The sequence below is a fragment of the Vidua chalybeata genome, chromosome 3, assembly GCF_026979565.1.
Source record: "Vidua chalybeata isolate OUT-0048 chromosome 3, bVidCha1 merged haplotype, whole genome shotgun sequence".
NCBI lineage: Eukaryota > Metazoa > Chordata > Aves > Passeriformes > Viduidae > Vidua > Vidua chalybeata.
The window spans coordinates 55419974-55434413 of record NC_071532.1 but is presented as its reverse complement, the minus strand read 5'-3'; the positions used below and the strand labels follow the sequence as shown (position 1 = coordinate 55434413).

Genomic DNA, 14440 nt, shown 5'->3' with positions numbered 1-14440 from the left:
AGGGAACTGGAAGTGAGAGATGAAGATGCCCCCAAAACACATTTCTGAAGATGCATATATATCTATCTATATATCTATATATCTATATATATATATGTGTGTGTGTGTGTGTGTGCATGCGTGTGTGTACACACACACATATATGTACATTTATATATATATACATGCATATATTTTTATATCTATATATATTTATACATACATATTCAGAATAAAAAAAGAGGATGATTGAAAATATACATAGTAAACAGTTCAGCACAAAATTGAATGTTCAGGGAAACTACTTGCTGCAGCAGATTTTCAGGACTCTCCTGATTTACATTATTCATTATCATACTATCGACTATCTTCTTTGAGCCATTCATACACCAGAAATCTCTTCAATCATGATTAACAGATACTTAAAATAGTCATTTGTTTCAATGCCATATAAAGTAGCACTTGAACTAAGTAATTATGTAAGAACAATAATGCTTAGAAAAGAACCCCTAAACTACTTTTTGCTTACTTTACCTTAAACTACTGAAACCATTCTTTTGGAAAGCATTAGAAATAACACCACAATGGGCATTACCTAAACACAGGATGTCACAAATTGCCAGGGGCAAGAATCACCATAGTGAATTGCTAACAGCCGTTTTTTATGTAAAGAAAGCATCTCTTAAGACTAACACAAGGTTAGAATCGCCTGTTTTCAACACAGTTTTCAGTTTCAAATAACCTACCTCAAAAACTACTAAGAGGTTATTCTGATTACATACAGCCTTAGGCATAGCCTACTAACAAACAGAAGCAATAACTTGTAAAACAGGGTAAATTTAACTATGGCATTTTTCCATACAGTGATATCACTGTTGCAGCCAGTTGGATTTAATATTGAATCTGACAATTACAAAAATAATTTGCTGAGTTCCAAGCACAAAATCTGTTGCTCTTATGCTGTACCTAAGGGAATAGAGCTCCAGAATAATAGAGTAGCAGAATGATCTTGCTAATTCTACGAATTAGGAAATGCATTTTTAATTTGTGGCCTTGGCTAACATGGCAACAGAATCACTGTGAGACAATAGAAATGGAAACTGCAGTGCTATTTTACATTCACAATAGGGCCTTTCCCTTCCCAACAATGGGAAGATTATTGCCACATTTCTTCTAACTATAAATAAAACTACATAGTGGGCTATGTATAGTTACCTCATGAGATGCTTCTGCATCTTCCTCATTAGCCAAACTTTACAACTGCCTAATCTAAGTAAAGTGTTCTTACATAGAGCTACAGTACATACATATTATATATACTACTAATAAAAGCAATATCCTCTGAATTTAATACTTCTCCATTTATGAAATAAAAAATGCCTGGTATGTTGATAACAATCGCATGTCTTCCCTTCCTTTTTAAAAACACATATATATGGAACACTTTGCATATTTGTACAATTATTTGCTTCATCTTAATGCCCTCTTTGTTACTCCTACAGATGCATAATGGCACTCAAGCAAGCAGGTTTCATAAATCCATGCAAGGAATTCTGTGAAAGAGGAAGCCACAAAAATAACTTGGCACAGACCCTGCAGAAGGATATTAATAATCTCAGTTCAAAGAAAAGGTGTTCTGGGGCTTTTTTGAACATGACTTCAGTCAAGGGGTCAGAACGTAGGCAATACACACCTCTCCCCATCTACTGAAATTGCTTTACTACAACGCTACACGGAAAGAGAAATACTCTGTATCTTTCATCAGCATCTGTGGTTCACTGTGGTTGAGACACTTACGAACATGTGTCATGATTGTTGTAAATATGTGTATATATTTACACGGAGGGGCTGTGATATATACAAGTGGAATTTTTTGCTCTGAGACAATCATGAACAGAAACAACCTCTATTTCTCTAAATTCTACTGCATTCCAAAGCAAAACAATTAGCAATTAGACCCGTTTCCAGATTAACTTCTTTAAACATTGGGCAAGAGCTCAACGTGCATAACGGAGAGGATATTTCAGGAAAAGGAAAGTATAAGCCAAATACATTCCTGACATTCCTAATGGTACCGGTTTCTTACTTGGCTTTTAGCAAAAGCTTCACATTTCCTCCATCAAATGCTACTGTGGCTCGAACCACTGAGCAACTTGGAAGCGCAGCCCAGAGCCGGTGTGCCAGCTCCTTGGCTTCCTCCCAGGGGCAAGCCCTGCCTTTAACACCTAAAATCCAGGCAGCGTTTGCTAAGCCTGGTACAGCAGAGGCCAAGGGGAGGGACGTCTTCTGCCAACAGTGCTTGCTGTGATCACGGTAACACAAAGAGTTTGGAAACTCGGGGTTTCACAGAAATATCTTCCGCAAGTATTGATTTTATGATGTACTTGATAGTCCCGCTTGGCGGAAGTTTCCTGCCCGCGGTGACCACACATCTACAGCGGAAATGCTGCTAGGAAAAGAGACATGCCCTTACTTTCTCCTTGCGCCAGCTCTCCACCACCTCGGCGTCCGTGCTGCGGCTGTCGGCGGGGGCCAGCCCCTGCGCCCAGGCGGCCAGCTGCCCTGCAAGCCGCTGCACAGCCTCCTCCAGCCGCCCGGCCTGCGCCGCGAACTCCCGCTCCGACAGGGCCATCTGGCTGAGCAGGTCCCGCAGGCCGCCCTGGCTGCGGCGGGCGCTCTCCTCCCACTGCCGCCAGTCCGCCTGCAGCGCCTGCATCTCGGCCGCCAGCAGCTGGCACCCGCCCGCCGTCGTGCCGCGCTTCGCGGCCGGAGCCAGCGCCTCCACTCGGCTCAGCCGGCCCGCGCCGCTCTGCCGGGACTCCACCAGCTCCTGCGGGGCGACATTGCCATGGTAACCCGGGGGCCGCCACATCGCCCGGGGGGCGCGTCCCGTCCCGTCCCGTCCCCAGCGCCCCGCACCGCCCCGAGCCGCGGCTCCCTGACGGCAGCGGTATGGGAACCGGGGGGAGTAGAACAGCGGCCCTTGCGGGGATTCAACAGCAGTTCTGAAACTGTCTTCAGCTTTGGAGAGAAAGGCAGAAAGAATGAACGTGGTTTAGATATGAAAAATACTATTTAGGTTGAAATGCGGAATATAAGGACATTGTTGTGATCTCTTGAGTACGAAATGCTGGTGTGTCACTGCTCGCAGCAGTCTCAGAAACAGAACTGCAGTTTTCAGCCTGCTTGTGAGCTGTGATGTGCCAGAATTGGTTAAACATGGGTTTTTTTTTCTGAGTATGTGGTTTTGGTTTTGTTTTCAGAGCTAAATTCTTTCTACAGCGTCCTTATTTGAATCTCACACATCTCAACCTTGGGACCTTTCAGCTTAAGAAACTGAAAAACGTATAAATACCACCCCAAACACTGCATGCTACAGTAATGCTATTTCTTCTCTTGTTCATCTTATGAACTAGATGCTGTTAACTCCTCCCTTTCTTGATCAGGAGTTTGAGCACAAAGGAGACTGAAAATTACCCCAGAAGGTACAAAAATGTGTAATTTGATCTTGGGGGTCCAAGTTCACTGTCCCACTCTCTCATGCTTAGGAGCAGAGTAAAATGTTGCTAGCATGATTATCTGAATGTAAACACCAGGCAGGGGCAAAACGTAGCCTGCTTTAGTGTTGCATTCAGAAATATGCAAATTTCTTAAGCACTCAGATGGCTAAGAATAGGTGCCAGGCTAAGGAGAGTATACACAGGGAGACAACTCACATATTTCTACCATGTTAGAGGAGAACAATCCTTGTGCTGCTTTACACATCTCCATTTCATGCAAAGCAGGAAAGGTTGTCTCTGATTTAGACAATTCTGCTCATGGAGAAAGCATATTTAGAGATGAGGAAAGAGAAGTATTCATTAATCAGCTAAGCCACATTTTTCTATGATGCCACTGGGCTTCCGCTCTTGCAAATTGTTTCCATGTGTGCTGTGGTTAACTTAGATCTGATTATACTTTTACTCCATCTGTTAATATGAGAAGGGAGTGGAAAACAAAGCACAGCTTGGAAAGCTTGCTTTCAGCTCACTGAAATGTAATCACCATTTCAAAGAAAAAAAAGCAAGATCCCACAACTGTTTGACTGGGGTTTTCTTAAAGCATAGGGTCTGAATTGCAGAAGAAATCATGAATGCTCACTTACATTGATTTTTGCCAGCTTTTTCTGTATAGTTGGTGTATCTCCAGATGCATCTGACCAGCGGTGAAGCTCTTCCTTTGCAGAATGAAGCCAGTCTGTGAATTCATGCACAGCATCCAGATAAAGCAAATGATCTTTCACGATATCTTCCACTTTCCTCATTTTCTCCTATCAATCAGATGAAAAAAAAAAATACCATTAAAGTACCTAAATACTATGGTGGCTTTAAGCATGCAGTGCTGGTTTGACTCCATTGTGAAAGGTTTGGTTTGGGTTGGTCTGGAAGGATTCTGCTGGGGTAGAAGCTTTCTGAAAATTGATGCAAAAATATACTTTTAAACAGTCTAGTGTATGGTTTATTAGATATCAATGCTGCAGCTGTGTCACTTTGGCATACTTTTCCCAATACACCTCGGAGAGGATCTTGCAGATCACTCATGAGCATTCCCAGGGTGCAGCATTGCTTCCAGAAACACAGCTCTTCCTTAGAAGCACCAAGTATCTACAAATGCTAAGCAGAGTCATGGAGACATCCCCTAGGAAAACCACAAACAAAAACTTTGGCTGAGTCCCATTTCGACCACCACATCAGAAGTGGTGGCTGTCCCCAGCCACCTACCCTGCAGTCCTGGAGGATGCTTTCTCTGACACAGACATGCAGCTGCTTCCTGGCTCCATCTTAGCTTTTTAATGTAAGCTTTGAGTGGGGTCAGTTTATCTTACTGTGACACAGTGAAAGAGTACAGTGGTTGAGGTTTGCCTTTGGTCTGACTGAGTAAACCTGTTGCCATATTATTTTGAGATAGCACTAATGAATGTTTATCAAAACTAACCAAAAGTGAAATGGGCTAATCAAATTGATTTTTACCCCCGTGTAGATACTCTAATCTAGATTGAAGTGCCTTGGAGCCAGTTTCAAACTAAACCAACTCCAAATTAAACTCAGTTATTTTAAAGTTTGAGTAACTCAACATTCAACAAATGCTATTAAAAAATAAGTTAGATTAATTTACTAATCTAATTTATTAATCTTATTTTTAACTTAAAAATAAGTTAGATTAACAGACCTGCTGTTCCCTCTGAAAATAATCATCACAATCCCTCAGAATGTGTTATTGTCAACTAGACAATGGATAGTTACTAGCTAAACAAAGAAGACCTAAAGTGTATCCTCAAAGTTTTTATACCTTAATGCATTTTATGCAGCAACAGGATAAGAAAATGCCCACATGCACCTGACTCTAACCAGAACAGCCTCCTAGGGAAGCAAAAGACTCCTAGGAAAGGAAACCATGCATCCCTGTGTACATTGCTCACACCAAAATGTAGCACCAGTACAAGGGGAGTGTGGAGGCAAGGTGTTTCACTCTCATGATCTGGTTGGCAGAAGTCTCAGTGAGCTCACATATCTTTCCTTAGAAACCACACAGAATACCTGTATAGCATGTGCAGTGCTTAGTGGCTTGAAACACCACAAAATATGGGCATAAATCTTTTTGACAACAGGATTTATCTTTCTGACAATATGTTTCTTGCTCAGGGAGGCATTTTATTCTTCCCATTCTAGGTAAAGAAAAAAAAATACTAGGAATGAATGAAAATAATTAGATGAAAAGAAATGTGTCAGAATATCAGAAATACTGCTGCATATAAGAAACTAGGAACAAAGCATATGGCCTTCATTTTTCCAAAATCATAATCACAGCAATTTCAACTCTCAATACCATTTTTGCATTCAATTAAATTTTAGTAAACTATATTCAATGTTTTTATTAGACTCAACTATACCAGGGGCAAGATTATTCACAGTTAATATTTAGTTACTAAAAATACAAAAATCAAAGGTTTTTAGCTATATATACAAATGTCTAAACATTTTACTTACTTACCTTGGCTACAGTTGTGATGTCATTAAACTGTGTTTTTAGTTCTTCTTGGGCTGTATCTCCAAAAGAATCATCCCCTGTTTTTTCAGATAGTTCCACAGCTTTTTCAATGAGTTGCTGTAAATCACCTGAGTGATCCTCTATCTCAGAAACAATAGCCTGGAAATGGTCCAGCTGAGCAAACTTCTCCTTCAGACCAATCTGTGGTTGTAAAGGCTGTTCCACTTTGTGATCCAAATTCTCTAGCCACTGTTCCAGCTGGTTTTTCCTTTCCAGATAGTCATTCCACTGGCTAATGACAGAATCTAGGCAACTTACATTAAAAGAAACAAGGTGCAGATGAAAACTTGAGAACGTTTAAAGAGTTTGGAAAAAAAAAAGAAAAAGAGGCTGCATATACCTTAATTGTTACTCTGTCTGTAGCTATGTACAATAGGTTTAGAATATACTTTTTTTCTCCATCTTGCTTTTATTTCCTATATCAACTTGCATTCAAGTTATTTTAGAATTCTTGTGGCTTTTGGGCCCCTTTGTACAACCAACATTGCTGCTTCCCTATTACAAGTTACATGAGCAATCTATCTGCCTCAGACTAATGAAAAGCACATTTCAGTGTCTGTTCAGCAAAGTAAAATATGGAACATTACTATTACTGGAGTTCAGAGTAATAAAATATGCAGCAGCCTATGAAATTACTGTCAATTAAGAGATATTCTGGCAAGTTTTGAAAGAACAAACCCATTATCTATAGACTCATTTACAATTTATTAGAAATATTCCCTTCTGTTATAATTTGCTTTTCCTAGTAGATCACCATACCTCTCCGGGATTCATGTTGAGGAATGTAGTCATTTCATGGGACTTACAGATAGACAAGGGTGTGGTAAGTTTTTCCCTCAAAATGCCATGGTCTAGCCTAATCTAAAAAATATTTTATGATAAAAATGGGGTGAAGTTTGAGCAACATCGTTAAGAAAGCCCACTATAATTTTCTATATACTATTACCATTGCAATTTTGGTGCAGCTAAGAAAGTGGCACCACTTTCAGTTTTTTTAAGAAAAAATATAGATGAAGTGGTAATAGTCTTCAATCTCTTGAATACCAAAACAGGTGTGATAGAGGCCCAGAAAGTATTACCACAGAGAAACTGAGAAACATAAGTCTGTCTAGAACAGAGATGATGGGGGCCTTCAGATTATAAAGTTATCTCACACAGGCAATAAAAAAACCTTCCCATTTCCACACAGGTCAAGATGAGCTGAAATCAGCTTAATATGCAAGAAAGATTATTTGGAGTTGATATTAGGATTTTTTTTAATCAAAGAAACATAATGAAAAACAGAATTGAGAAACCTTTCCTGGGTTATGTATGGAAAAGGTAGATAACTATCTGTCACGTGTTCTTGGCCCTGCCCAAGTACAGGCTCAAAACCTCAGAAAGTGCTTTCTAGATTTTTCTCTGTATGAATTGGTGTGACTTTTATTTATTTTTAAATCAATGTGAAATATCATCTCATATGAAATTTGATTCGTCTGATAGGGTCAACTCATCGTTATTTTTTTTTTTTTCCAGACAATTTTGTGTATTTTTTCCAGGCAATTTTGGTTCTCTCTGATAATGCAAATTTCCCCTCACATAACAGTAATGAATGAATGTACTTCCACATGCTGTAAGGTACCACCCTCTGTAAGCAAAGATGGCAGGGTCTGACCTGTGTTTTCCAGGGATTCTTACCTCTGCCAGTTCACCGAGGTACTGATTATGTCATTCCATACATCCTTCAGTGTCTGAAGCTCATTTTGTATCACTTTTTGTCCTTCCTCATTGCTGCTTTTAAGTGCTTGTTCTCCTTTGCCAATGGCCATGTTCAGCTTAACCTCACCATCACCTTTGAGTAAGAGGATCTCCTGTGAGGCAAAACAAGTCAAAATATCAAATGTAACCTGATGAGAAATGAGAGCTGTTCTTTCAACAGTGAACACCATCTTCTCTGAGCTCATCCATCCTTAACAGTCATATCCAGTAGGAATTCCTAGGTACCTTTTCTTCTAAGGGTCCATGCCTTGCTATGAGCAAGTGATACACAGTTTTTTCCCACAGCTATACAGGTTTTTCACTGCATTGGTCAACCTAAAATACTGCTCACATTGCAGCAGATACTGAGTAGGTCAAGCACTGCACAGTAACCGCTAGAAGAAACCTCAGGAAAGCCCATGGCAGATCTCTTAATGACCTTCCTATTAGATGTTTATCTAACTTCTTCTTGAAGACCTCCTGTGATAGACACACCACAGCCATGACAGAGAGACTCTGTCAATTATTCCAAGGCCTCCCCTCTATTAGAAAGCTTTCTGGATCTGCATACACATTTTCATAGTTCATTATTTCTAATGAAATGTAATACCTAACACCTGTTTCCATTTAACCTCATCTTGTCTTTTCTACTTCCCATCCCAATTTTTCCAGATGACCTTAAATTCTGATCCTCTTCTTCATAACCATTGAAAGAATAAATTATAAAAATGTACCTTTCCCACTGAAGTGGCCCACACCCAGTATTAATCTTGACATCTATTTGTATCCTTCTTTACCTGAATTTGTGTCAATCGTCTTTCCAGGGTGGCTTTGCTTCCAAGAGTGCTCTGTGATGATGCCAGTTTATCTTGAACTTCTTTCACCCATGACCACATACTCTGCAATGCCTCCTCAAAAGTGAGATGCTCTTGGAGTGCAAGCTGACATGTCCTCAGCTTCTCCTTGACGCTTTTGACCATGTTTTGATAATTGGTGAGATGTTGGGAAGCCAGACGTACTTCTCTCCCCGCACCATGGCCTTCTTCATTTAAAGTCTGCGCCATTTGGGAGAGCTGATCAAAAGAGTCCCTGAAAGAAAAGAATGAGACTAAAAGTTTCAGAAAACGGAAAGTATTATAGCCACTGCCAGAGGTTATGAAGGCAGCTGACGTAACACCTACTCCACCAGTGATTAGAGTTCACACTTAACCAAAAAAAATTAGTTTGGAGAGACTGAAAGAATATAAGTAGCATGTACCAATTAATATATTTTCTTGTGTGCAGTGCCATTTCTTGCAGAATTTTGGTGCTCAGAATGATCACACTGAAATCTTTGTGTCAAACATTTAAATTAAAAGCTACCTTAGTTTCCTTTTCAGCAGTCAAACTTTCCACTTCTATAGGAATCCTTTTGTGCCTGCTAAAGCCGCTAAGAAGTTCGTAATATTGGACAGGTAGGAAGGCATGACGGAAAGATTATTTATCCAGGATTAGACAATGACTCAGATTTAGTACAGGAGTCAGTAAAAGGGATTAAAAACTGGGTTTATACAGCCTCAGTTATCTCAATCTACTTGATCACCCTTCGTGCTACCTGATGACTACAGGGAATTTACATCAAACTAAAACATCTTGCATCAGTCTCAAGGCAATAAGGAGTGACTGGGTGCTTCTTTTTAAGATGCTGTGAGACGTGGTCAACTGACGACTATTTTTGTTCTACCTTCACCAACCAATAATGAAAAGACAATTTGAAAAAACTCTGTGTACTCAAAATGGCAATTACTTCATCATCTGCTGGCTAAGTCTGAATTTTAGAAAGATTTCACAGCCAATGTGGATGTTTTTTGACCTCTTTTATAAGGCAAGCTGTAAGAGGAAAGGGATTCTGCTAACCTGATTGGATCTGAATGTTACAGGACAGAAAGAAAATTTTAAAATTGACATGATGATAAATGTAATTTCCACTATTGCTTTTGAAAACAATATTTTTATATTTTATTTTTAAAAATTACATTTTTCAGTTTCCATTTATTAATAAAGTATGATAAGCTTTTATTAATTTATCAAGAGCAAATATTAGATTTGGTTGAAATTCATCAGAACTTGAAATATCTGAATTCAGCCTCTTTTCACAGAGTATTTTCCAACACATTCCTCTAGCTTTCAAAAATACACTTTACCCCAACAGTTTAATTTCAGTTCTGCCCTAGTAGAGGAAAAAGTGAGAGTATTAGAAAATGTATTTTCAATATACCTTGAGTTCAGCAACTCTTCCAGGAACTTCTCCACTTTTTGCACCTCCGTTTTCTTCTCAGAAACAAGCTGTTTGCCCTCTCCTAATGCTTCCGTGCTTATTCTTTCTTCCATGTCATGCATCCACAGGGCAAGCTTCTTGTACTGATCTTCAAAGCTACAGAGCAGATAAATAATCTCTTAAAAAATACTTCTCAAGTGGGGTAAAATTGGAAGAAGTTAATATCCACAAGACTGGGTATCAAATTCAGGCTTCGAGAATAAGAGTTGTACACAAAACATAATTCCACGGTGACTACTAGTCTAAAAATATTCAGCAACTCTCTAAAAATGTTCAGCAAAAACATGGGAACTACAGGCAGACCAGAAGCCTCCAAAATTTAAAGTGGCAGTACTTTTATTTATTACTAGATTCAATAAAGCAGATCAAAATAAAGCTTTTTTCAAATTCTCATAATGATTTAGTCTAAGAACAAACAGTGGGTAAAAGTGTCTTTTTTTTTGTTAACACTTATGTGCAGAACACCTGAAGCGCTGTGTTTTCAGTTTCACATGCAGAAGAGAACTGGAATCTTGACTGCTCAGAACTCAGCAAAACAAGTTCTGACCCTAAGTTTGAAAACTTTTTTCTTACATGCAGGCACACCCTCTCATCCTGCTGTTTTACCCATTACTGCCACACTAACTTTGCTTTCAATTAGCAAGAGTTTTGAATCTGGTTAGATCTGAAAATATTTTAACTCTCAAAATTCAAGCCCTAAGCAGTAATTTAAGGGTGTTTTCTCCTTGGCTCCTTAGGAAATATGTCCATTTGGAATGGAACAGAACAGGCACATGCAAAATGCATACTATCTACAAACCCCAGGGCAGAAATGAACTTGATCACACATTTTCTGTCCAGAAAATGGGATTTGAATTACTGGAATCCCAACTGCTGATTTGGAGTTTCATAAGCTACACAGAACTTCTGCATATATGAGCCTGACCTTTCAAACTTTAACCAAATTGATGCCTTTGGAGCAAGACCTGTTGATTTTTTTTTTTTTTTTTAATCAGAGAACTTCAATTTTTCTTAAATACTTCCAAAGAAAAAAAGCAAACAGGTCTAGAGCAACTGGAAATAATTTTTTTTTTTTTGCCCTGCACTTTGGAAGCCAGACCAATTCATGCAGTCTATTTGTGACTACTGGCATTACTCACTTTCCCAGGTGTGAGGCACAAGCTTCCAGGGCCTTCTTGTCATTCAGACACTGGTTGAGAAATTCCTGGAAGTTCTGGTTAGACTTTGCTATTTGCTCCTGAATATGGCTCACAACTGGTTTGGGTAAACAGCCATATAAACTTTCTCCTTCCTTGCAGGCAGCGTCTAATTTTTTCTGTCCTTCACTAATAGAATCCAGCACACCCTATGCAATGAAAGAATATATTTTAAACACATAAGATTTGATAATTAAAGATAAGCAAAATTTCTATGAGAAATGGTCAGATTTCTCCAAGAAGATGAGAGACATTTTTATCTATGGAAAAATTTCTAAACAGCTCAAATAAAGTGGTGCTGGAATTCACAGCACTCAGTTTTCTTATTTGATCCCAAGGTAGTCATGGCTTTCCCTGAAGTTTAATAATCTGTTGAAGATGTTATTCATTTCAGGAATTAGGGCTGCTTACAATAGGTATCTGCTACTTATGTTCTGTCTCATCCAAAGTATATACATATAATCTTTGACGCATCAGTATTAATCTGAAATGTTGAATAAGTAAAAGTGTTATAAAAATAGGAAAAGGAAGAGAAGAGAAAGAAGGAAAAAAGAAAAAGAAAAAAGAAAAGAAAAACATATTAATAGTCAGAAGCAAGAGTAGTACAGTTACACATACACTTCCCAGAAAGTAAATTCTGATCTCTCAGAACAGGGACCACAGTTTTCACTGTATTCCCTCTACAGTACATACTGCTGCCTCAAACCATTCTTATATTACCTTACTAAAAGCAAAAACAACAAGTGTGTTAGCATCTACCAATCATTTTAGAGATATTATTGGTTCCTATCCTAAATTTTTAATTACTGGTTATTTTATTTTAATTTGTACACTATACCTGCAAGTCATGTAGCTTTGCCTCTATGGCTTTGCTGTCCCCAGACCTGTCAGATGATTCTTTTACTGCAGCCTTCACACCAGAAAACCATTCCTGGAATTCTTGCATAGAGTCTTATTTAATAAAAAAGTATAGAGAAGAGAACAGTTTTTAAGATACAGCATTATCCACAATATTATACAGCTGTTTTAAACAACTCTTATCCTTCAGGAACAGTGTATAAAAGCTAACAGAATAAGTCTATTTGTCTTCAATAACCTTGGAAGTAGGATTAATTTCATAAGGAACTAGATATTTCCACTGTAAACATCCAATTTTGAACAGTCTTACTAGGCTGCCCTTGACAGTCAATTTCAGTTTATGACACATCCCAGTTTCATGCTAGACAAAATCAAAATCAGTATCTTAATAAATAAGATTAAAAGTTGCTTACTATTCTGCACTGACTATCCAGGGAACCCAGGAAAGACTTGAGATGGGTGCTTTTACATTGTAAATACCTCCATTTGGTTATGTACCTCTCCTTATTGCAAATAAACAAAGTGTATTTATGTGATAGAGGTGAATCCTAATAGTGAGGAAAGGTACTTTTTCATGCATATTACATGGTTAGAGTTGAATTCTGTTTATGTCAAATGCTTTGTTTCATAGCAGTTATCCAGTGGACATTTGGTAACGGGACTTTTTTGAGAGGCTCCATATGAAAATAAAGTTGTAATTGCAAGTGATGTCACTGGAAACTCTGGCAGACTCCAGAATGACTCACGGCTGCAGGCTAATGGCTCACTCATATGAACCAGCTTGAGGACTCACAGAGGAAATGTTTTTCCAAGGACTCCTGCATCCTGGCCTGTGTTCTGGAACAGAGCAGATTCACAGCTTCATACTTCTTTATTAACAAAGTGACAGTGCCACCGAGAGCTTCCAGCTCTACTGAATGGTATTTGCGACAGAGGCTGTTGAGGGTCTCCCGGGTTGAGTCAATGCTGCTTTGCTGAAGCTGAAGGTCCTTTTGTGTTTCCTGAAAATGAAGTTATAACATAATTATGATATTTATAAAGAAACAAAAGAACTGTCTTTTTCTCAAGCGTTCCTACTCCTGCCATATGTTCTTTCCTCCTGTGGTCTATAAGTCATCCCAGACACAATGAAGGGAAGAGGTACTGGATCGTGTTTCCTGAATTTTCCAAGTGAGATGAATCCTTGAAACTAAAGAGCTATTGTAGAAATGTGAAAAGTGCTATTTCTCATGATTTATTACTCTATTATAAATACTTACATTTCAAGGCATATTGAATAGAAATAGATATTTTCAGCAAAGTCTGATGGTACATGTGGGATGCAATATGACACTGGTATTTGGCAGGACTTCTGAATGAGAGGGACTTTACACACAACTTGAGAGAAACATTTTCTGAAAATTAAATGGGAATTGTGCTCACAGTTAAATACCTCCATGTGGTTAGTCATGTTATGATGTGCATAACTGCATCTAGTCAAGAGAGCACTTGGATGTAGAAAAAAGAATTGCAAGGGAGTCAATGCACTTACAAACATGCTGGAGTAATGATGAAGGAGTTCAATGTAACAAAACCAGTCTTGCCACAAGACCATGTTATTCATTAAAATTTTCTAAAAGGTTTGTATAAAGTTAATGAATCAGAACTTTTGTTCATTGGTGCAATCCTTCCTAAAAATTATCACTGTATTGTTTGCTAATATTCTAGCAGCTGTGCAGGAGATATGCATTTTTTATCAAAGGAAAATTAAGTATAAAGCTCAGAAAAAAGAATCTCCGAAGATCAATGCATAAGGAATAGTATATTGATTTTCTTCAGCACTGACCTTTAGTTTATTTAGAGCTTCAGGATCCAGGTTACGCGCACAGCTTAGCAGTGTCTCTTCCACTTGAGTTAGCCAGTCTGTCATCTGACCAATCAGCTTCTGTAACTGCATCTTCTGAGTACTGAAATCCTTTAGCGTCTCTTTTGCTGTCTCTGATATTTCTTTGGCATGTTCCAACTTCTGCCTCAAATCTGATTCTATAAACTAAACCCAAAATGTTATGTATTAAGGCATTTAGGAATGAAAATGTTTATTACAGCAAATGCTTATTGAAAAAATGGAAGGTAGGAAAGTGGCACACAATGATAATTTTGCTCTCTTTACAGCTTTAACTGGAGATACTTACATACCTACAAAATTACAACCATTCAGGATTAAGTGTTAGATATACAATAATCCAAAGAAGGGATACTAACTTACAAAAAGCCAGACAGCAAACTA

The 14440-nt window shown here is 38.5% G+C and overlaps 1 protein-coding gene across 1 annotated transcript in view; it reads right to left on the bottom strand.

Annotated features, from left to right (window-relative positions):
• Window positions 1–14440, bottom strand: part of SYNE1 (spectrin repeat containing nuclear envelope protein 1) — a 279857-nt gene that overhangs the window by 145804 nt on the left and 119613 nt on the right. Inside the window, exons 44-53 of the mRNA XM_053939505.1 lie at window positions 14000–14203; window positions 12968–13175; window positions 12155–12267; window positions 11260–11465; window positions 10061–10216; window positions 8601–8892; window positions 7744–7916; window positions 6010–6319; window positions 4124–4288; window positions 2453–2809 (exon numbers count right to left, since the gene is read on the bottom strand). Coding sequence (XP_053795480.1) covers window positions 2453–2809; window positions 4124–4288; window positions 6010–6319; window positions 7744–7916; window positions 8601–8892; window positions 10061–10216; window positions 11260–11465; window positions 12155–12267; window positions 12968–13175; window positions 14000–14203 — 2184 coding nt within the window. The remainder of the gene's footprint in view (window positions 1–2452; window positions 2810–4123; window positions 4289–6009; window positions 6320–7743; window positions 7917–8600; window positions 8893–10060; window positions 10217–11259; window positions 11466–12154; window positions 12268–12967; window positions 13176–13999; window positions 14204–14440) is intronic.